Source organism: Drosophila navojoa, chromosome 5 (assembly GCF_054131105.1).
Source record: "Drosophila navojoa isolate 15081-1374.11 chromosome 5, UAZ_NAV_1.0, whole genome shotgun sequence".
Taxonomy (NCBI): domain Eukaryota; kingdom Metazoa; phylum Arthropoda; class Insecta; order Diptera; family Drosophilidae; genus Drosophila; species Drosophila navojoa.
The window spans coordinates 21,199,598-21,207,723 of record NC_142893.1 but is presented as its reverse complement, the minus strand read 5'-3'; the positions used below and the strand labels follow the sequence as shown (position 1 = coordinate 21,207,723).

General features: G+C 43.1%; 2 protein-coding genes across 2 annotated transcripts; both read right to left on the bottom strand.

Moving 5' to 3' along the window:
• Positions 1-1,601: 1,601 nt before the first annotated feature.
• LOC108653043 (fibrinogen-like protein 1) lies at positions 1,602-3,070 on the bottom strand. Its single transcript, XM_089261869.1, has 2 exons — positions 1,895-3,070; positions 1,602-1,813 (listed from the first exon to the last, which is right to left on the bottom strand). Exons 1-2 carry the CDS (start codon positions 2,908-2,910, stop codon positions 1,669-1,671), a joined length of 1,161 nt encoding a protein of 386 aa, XP_089117995.1. The 5' UTR covers positions 2,911-3,070; the 3' UTR covers positions 1,602-1,668.
• Positions 3,071-3,150: 80 nt separating this feature from the next.
• Positions 3,151-4,767, bottom strand: LOC108655176 (angiopoietin-4). Its single transcript, XM_018106906.3, has 2 exons — positions 3,499-4,767; positions 3,151-3,366 (listed from the first exon to the last, which is right to left on the bottom strand). The coding sequence occupies exons 1-2, from the start codon at positions 4,743-4,745 to the stop codon at positions 3,213-3,215; spliced, it is 1,401 nt and encodes a 466-aa protein (XP_017962395.1). The 5' UTR covers positions 4,746-4,767; the 3' UTR covers positions 3,151-3,212.
• Positions 4,768-8,126: the final 3,359 nt, after the last annotated feature.

The following is an 8,126-nucleotide window of genomic DNA, read 5'->3' as shown; positions in this document are numbered from 1 at the left end:
CTGGCCAAGGCAGGCACTACAAATGCCGTTAGGCTTTGAGCCACAGAGACACAGATAGTCAGAGAGAGAGAGAGATGGGGAGTGAGAGCAGGCAAGATTGTAGTCGTGTTGTAGCTGAAGCAGCTCTCAAACTATTTGCACATTGAGTGCTTGCATATTAGCATGGAAAAGGGAATATCTAATGAGCTGCTGCGTACCGTCCATTAACAGGGGAAACGCATTTTCTCAAAGTTTAGTTCCATTAGGGTACACTCCGACTTCAGATTCTTCGGCGACTACTATTTTTCCTATTCCTATTTACCAGACACTCACTTAGCTAGACAAACTAACACAGCTAATTAAAGTAAAGCAACAACAGCAACTGCAACATCAGCAGTAATTTTGTTGGCCAGTTAGGCGGAAGTAATTGCTGTTGTAAGTGCTTAAGATACAGATACATGCAGAGAAATGCAGACACAGATACATTTGCCAAGCAATCAGTGCCAGCGACTTCGCTTTGACACATGAATATGCAAATATGAGACAATCATCTCTCCCAGCATCGCATCGCCTCGCACTGGTGTCCCCCACTTGCTACTTACTTCGATCCGCTGCGCTGCTGTTCATTAATTTGCAGGACTCTCCGAACTGAACATCGTTTCGGTCTTGGCTGACTTTGTTGCCTCTTAATTGATTGCAGCCATTTGGGCTAGCTTCACCTGCTGTCCTCTGTCCTCTGTCCTCTGCTCTCTGCATTACATGGTGTGAATCTTTGCGCCCGTCTCTGCATAAATTAGTGCGAATATGCCCTCCCTGACAGCTACGCCATACTTGTTAATTGAAATTGAAAAAACTTTCCGCTGACTTGATAATGTAACTCTCAAATATGGAAACAATATGTTCATATGTCTGATTCAGTTTGTAGAGCAAAAATAATTTACTTTTTACTTCAATTGTGTCAAATTTTTACTTTTACTTTTAAACAAGATTTCTTTTGTAAAGTACAACATTGCTATAGGTTATCAACGCATTTATATTATATAATTAATTTATTTTTTATTAAATATATGCACTTATCTAAAAGAAGCATAACAGAGGGTGTGCCATAAAGTAAACATTTAAAAAATAATATCTATGATATCATGCTTATATGATCTATACAATGTATAACTTTTTCATATTTATAAAACTCAAACCTATTTTTTTAAATATATAAATACATTAATATATACATTTTGTTTATTTTATTAAATAAAATATATTTCTAATTCTCAAATGATTTTTTCATTACTTATTTTTTTATTTTATATTTATCAAAATATTTTTAGTATACCCACCTATTTAAATAAGCTTAAAATATTGCGCTTCTTTTTAAGATTTGTGTTTTTATATTAAGACATTTCTATGTACAAGTCGGAAAGTCATCTCTACTATAAGTATTATTATTATAAATTTTGTTGTTGTTATTAATAACAAAATGTCATTCATTCAAATCGAAAGAATATCAGTTGTCCAACCTCTTTAGTTTCAGTGAAACTGTATGTCGCACTATATATGTATGTACATAGCTGACTTATCAGCTAAATTCAAATTCAATTCTCAGAGCTTTTCGACTTTTATTGTTGCTTTGTTTATTTAAATATATACATTCTGCTTAAATACACATATGTTTGTATGGGAATATGCATTTCATACTGATGCTGATATGGGCCTTATCATGAGCTGTACGAATTTGAGCGTTTCTTCGAAGCCATGCCATTGGTGCCAGATGATGCCTTTGCCGCGTGTGCTGGTGCTGAGCTGCCTTCTCTTAAAGTACTTGCCATTGGGATTGCTGCGTAAACAATAAATACGTAATCATTAACAGAGCGCATGATGGACAGAGAGAGAGAGAGGGGGGGGGAGAAAGTCCTACCAGAAAGCCGAGCAGGAGGCGTACCACCAGGCGCTGTGGTATCTGCGGGCGCAGCTGCCCTCCTGCCAGGTGTCGTTGTCCTTGTCGGCCGTGGAGAACCTCTGCAGGACATTCAGGGCCATCGAGTTGCCAGCGGTGCCCTCGTACTCGCCCAAGGACTGCAGCTGGTAGAAGCTCTCCTCGCTACCCACGCTGAAGTTATCGTAATGCGCATAGCGCACCTCGCCCTCAAAGTCCTCCAGGTAGACGAAGAGCTCGAAGCGCCGCAGGGCCGTCAGACGATGCAGCTTCTCCAATCCGAGGAAGAACTCGCCACTGAGCGAGCCGAAACCAGCTCGGTACTCGGTCCAGTTGCGATAGAAGTCAACGCTGCCATCCATGCGCCGCTGAATGACCAGCCAGCCGGAGCCGGCAAAGCGCGCATCGCACGGCACATAGAAGGGGTCCTGTCCCGGCAGCTTGATCCTGTAGAGGCCCGTGGCACTGCCAAAGGGCAGACAGCTCTGCGGCAAGTACTCTTCCAGCTCCGCGTCGTAGGCCTTCAGCTTGAGCTGTGCTGCTCGCAGATTCAACAAGTTCTCTTCGTTCTGGGCGCGTAGCTCCAGAATTTCTCTATCTCTCTCTTGCAGCCGCAACTGCAACTCCGACTGATCCTGCCCGCCCCCGGCTAAATTGATCCTGCAGCTGGTCAAATTTTGCAGCAGTATTCCAGAACGATCCTCACTCTCCTTGAGTCGCACTGACGCTGCCTTTGCCTTTGCCTCGCAGGCACTCAGCCAGCTCTTCTGTTCACTGATGTAGGAGTCGCAATGCGCCTCAATCTGAGCTGTGCTTCGATTTCTCACCGAATTCCAGTTGGACTCCAGCTGCAGCAGCCCTTCATTGTTTGTCTGTATCAGCTCTTCCAGCTGATCTATTCTCACCTTGACTTCATTTCTCTCCGCGATAGCGCCTCTGCCGCCCAACACAATACACAGCCAAATATAGTATTTAAATATAGACGAGTATGTGCTCATTGTGCGTATGTCTCACAAACTGAAACTCCAAGCTCATATTTCCATAGAAATCGCATTCGTATTTGGCGCAGCCAAAGAGAATTTCAATAACATAGAGCGCTATCAGCTGAAAACACTGAGCAAAACTATTAGGTTCATTAAAAAAAAAGCTAAATATACACACATGCATATAATACATAATATATGTATAAATAAATATTATTCTGGTCACAGAATATTATAATCAAACTAATTTAGTTGAAATCATTTCTTCTAGCTTTACACATTTGTTTTTAGTAACATTTTCTTTATTAAACGAGCTCTTATAGAGTTTCTTTGGAAACTTTGGGTCGTATCATCATGATGACTGATTTCAACGAATAGTCCGACTCATGAAAATCGTCATCCGCCCAAAAGATGCCCTTATCGGCATAATCATACTCCAAGTCCGCCTCGGCATAAAAACCATTCAAGTTACTGAAAATACAGTAATTAAATATATTAATAATACATGAAAATTAAGTTTAGTGATGGGCAAAGTAGAATATATGTATGTATACTTAGTAAAATGTATGTGGGTATTGCTCTTATTATATCCAGTTAGCATACCTGTAGCCGCAATGGTCGTACCACCAGGCGCCATGCCGGAGCTCAGCGCAGTTGTTGACCTCATCGGCATCGTTGTCCTGATCGAAGGTGGTGAACTTTTGGCCCCTGTTCATGCGCATCGCATCCCCGACGGTGCCCTGGTGCTTGCCGAGCGATAGCAGGGCGTACGCCTCCTGCTCGGAGCCAATTTTGAAGTCATCGAAGCTGGCATATCTCGTATTGTTGCTAAAGTCCTCCAGCCAGACGTACAGCTGCTGGGGCGTGTCCTTGGTCATGTGGTGTAGCCGCTCCAGCCCAATGAAGAACTCGCCGGTCACATTGCCGAATCCCCGCTTGTACTCATCCCAGCTGCGATAGAAGTCGACCTCGCCGTTGATCCGGCGCTGTATGACGGTCCAGCCATTGCCGGCCAGTTGGCTGTTGCAGAGCACTTGGAAGGGGTCCGGCACGCCACTCACCTGGATCATGTGCACAGTGTTGGAGGCGCCAAATGCGACGCAGCTCGATGCCTGGCAGCAGCTGCCGTAGCCCTCGACGAGTTCATTCAAGTGCTTGATGCTCGCGTTGCTCGCACTGAGCTGCGCCCTCAGCTCGTCATTCTGCTTGCCCAGTGCTTCTACGGCGGCATTGGATCTGACTAGCTCTGCCTGCAGCATGTTGATTGTATTCTGGTGATCGGCCAGCTCTTTTAGCTGCAGCATATTCGCCTGCTTCAGCTCCAGGACTGAGCTGTTCTGATTGCCCACAAGCGTACTCAGGGCGTCTATCGTTTCATTTTGTTTGTCGATTTCAGCTTTCTTCTCACTCAACTCACTCTCCAATAGCGCATTTTGACTGCTTAAGGCTGCGACGGTTTCATTACTTTCCCGCAGCTGGATCAGCGTGCTGTTCAGGGCTATCCCTAGGCTGCATAGCTTTTTTTCCCTCTCCTTCGCCTCGCGCTCACAATTGACCAGCAAATCATTCCTACTTATAATCGTGGCCGCATGCTCGATAATTGTACTCTGCAAATGTGTATTATTGAACTGAAGATTTCGTGCCAGGTTGTCGTATATTTGTATGTGCCGCCTTCGATCCTGAATTATCTTCTTACACACGCTCTGATATTTCGCTAATTTATCTCGAATCACTTCACATTTCCCTAGGCTTGAGCTGGGTTGAACGGTTTCTGCTCTTGCTCTCGATCGACCAGAGCTGCCCACAACCAACAGCGCGAATATGGCAATCACACAAATTTCACTCCGCATCTCACTCGGCCTGTTCGTCAACTTGTTTCTTTCGCACAATTCGTGAAACGTAAAAAAAATACCACTGGGATGGCTTGTGATATTTGCTAGCTTTTATTTATTTACTCATAATATGTACAGTAAATATACCTAGTAAGAATACTTAGTACTTAGACGATCTGACATTTGTCCAAAACTACTGTTTTATTTTAATATAGTACAATTAAAAACAAAAATAAAAAAATAAAATAATAATAAAATTAAAAATAAAAATAATAATCATATAATTTTCTTCCAAGTTTCTTCTCTATTCAGCAGTTGAACAATTTAGGCCTGGGAATTTCAGTTTATTCCGCGTAGGAAGGCTTTACTGTGGCTTATCTGAAACGTCTGTGAGCTCTCTGCATATACTATTCGCGCTTTATATGCATATGATTTCTTCTGAATTACCAGCTGCGTATATATAAACATATGTAGACATATATTTCGATAAGCTCAGTGAGTTTAATATTCATATATGGTAAATTAATATTATATATAATCTAAATAATATAGTATGTATATAATATAATGTAAAATACATGCAAAAGCTTTGCTTTCTTTCATATTGAGGCTTTTAATACGCTGAAGCCATTGTAAATGAGAAATCAGAGTATAATTATATGTAGAAGAGGGCGTGTCTGACCAAATAAGGTGTATATATATTTAGAGCCGGACGAAGAGCTGAGCTATATATATTCGTCCATCCTTATGACAGCATTCATGTTATATGCCACAAACGCTTGAGATATGAAACTCTAATTATGTATATTCATTAAAGAAGCATAAAATCATGCGAATATTATATTTTTGCAGGATTCATACTCCTAATTCGCATGAGTAATCAAATTTATATATATTTATATATACTTAGATATATGTCATATAGACTGCTATATAAAAATATATCTTTATATAAGCTTTTGATGATTATTATTATCTCAATTTATATTTATATTTATTTCGGTGCACATGAAATCCAACTGCTACCAACTTGCAATCCTTTTTCACATGGGATCTCTTTAATCATATTTCTTATAATTCACTTTAATGTCTTTTCAATTTGGATGTGCTTGACGCTTTAAGGGCTGCGGCGCCAGCGACGCCCGCATCAATTAAATGGTTATATTTTATTAAAAGTCTCAAACAAAAGACGCAATCGCATTGCTATGGCAAATAGACGGTGCAACTGAGCGTATACGCAACGTGCAACAGTATGCGAGCCATTGGAGCGTGGGCGTGGCAGGCGGGCGTCCTTTGGGAGTTGCCATAACGTTGACGCAGCAGCCGCGCAGCCAAGTCGAGACGCCGCGACGCCTGCACTTCACAGACAAGTGCTGTGGATGGGGCGTGGCAGGGGCGAGCTATGAAGGGGCGCCTAGACAACGCTGTTATTTATTCCGGATTTGTCTACCTTTTTATTTATGTTTGGCAGACGCCAATTTTCATGGCGGCGACGGCGGCTGAAGCAACGGCTTTGGCTTTGGCTTTGGCTCTGGCTCTGACTCTGGCTATCCAAAGGATGCAGCTGTTGGGCAACCAGTGTGCAGGTGTGCAGGTGTGCAGGGGTTGACCACGTGATTTTGTGTGCCAGCCAAGTGGAAAATAAAAGAAATGCCAAGCAGCAGCCGACACGTTGTAAGCTCACCTTTGATTGTCTCAGCCCGGTCAGACTTGGCCAGGTAATGAAAGCTGCCCTCAGTTTGAGGAGAGACAAAGCGAAAGGGAGAAAGAGAGAGAGAGAGATGGACTCGTTGGCTGCGCTGTAAATATTTTAGCTGCAAAAATTCTTTTGGTTTATGCCTTTGGCTTCTGCCGCTCGAATTATAACGTAACAATCTTAAATTGTTTGTCATTGGGCCAGCTTGCGCTTAAAGCCAACTATTCTTGATTAAAAAACTTTTCGGCCAGCCAAAAACAAAACAAATTCAATAAGCGGCAGCCAGTAAAAATCAATAACATAAGCCGACAGCTGCCCCCATCGAAGTGGCGCGAACTAAGTAATCTAAGCCACAAAGCACAGCCGCAGTATGCGTGCAGGGGGAGGGGTGGCATGGCAGCTGTGGCGGATGGAGAGGGGCACATAAATTCAAGATGTGGCCATAAGATTTATGACGATTGCGAACGTGGAATTTCGACAGAGTCCGCATAGACAAAAGTGGCCAAAAGAAAATGCCGCAACATTTGTGCGCGCCTCTGGCCTTTGAACTTCCTTGCGGGGGCGTGGCCGGACAACAATTTACAGTAGGCATATAAAATGTGCATAAAAATTGAAACGGCTGGCAGGCGCTGGCAGCGGGCGCACAGCGCGTATACTTTACGCATTTTAAGTTTCAATTTCACAGCCGAATTTATGGGCATAAAAATGGCGGCACGGCCATTTTATGGCCACTTCCGCTGACCAAGAAGCACCAAGGCAGCCGAAGCTCCTAAGTGATTTCTAACATAAAACGCATTAGAGCCAGACGTCAGACATCGGACATCGGACATCGGACATCAGACGTCAGACAAATATGATAAATTCCTTCTATATGTAGACGACTGACTGGCTTCAAATCGAAATTTGTCGCGCTTTTATTTACTACTCCGCCACTTGATGACGGATGCTGAGTGATGCAAAATGCTTTCTTCCATGTCATCGGCTCACACACCCCTCGCATGCCCTCCGCAACGAACTGTCAAAGTCGTTCGGGCCACGGTCTCATAATCCGGCTTATTATGCAAAGTAAATGCCCGCCCCCTACGTCAGACATCAGATAATCTTGCTGATATTTCATTGTCGTCGTCGAGGCTTGTAAATGCGTTAACAGCCACGCCTACTCCCCTCTTACGCCAATTGCGAAATATTTCCGTTTCCGGTTTGTTGTTATCGCCGTTGCACCCGGACCTCGACCCGTAGCCGCTTATAATGCCGGACAATTTGCTCAGATTTTTCCTTTACGATGTGACTCGTCCATATATATTTTCATTTTTTTATACATCCGCCGCATATATGGAAATTCTTGAATTTATTATGCCCTCGTCCGATTGTCTCGCGCGTAATTTTCCAATTTCCATAAACGGTTTCAATTTCGCCATTTCCTTCATCTCTTTCCTCTTATTTCTCCCATTCCTCTCCGCTTGTGTTTTATCATCGTGTTGATGTGCCGGACGAAAGGGTTTCGCAATTCGGCGATGGGTTTCCCTTACGGCTCATTAACATATTAAATGGTTCCTTAAAGCTGATGGAGTATCAAATTATACGATTGTAGCCAAGACTATGCCGCATTATGGACACGTTACACTCAATTTCTATTGCGCATCGTAGTCACTGGGGCGACAGCCTCTCGACGGCCTTTAACATTTCTCTATTTCAATTTGCAT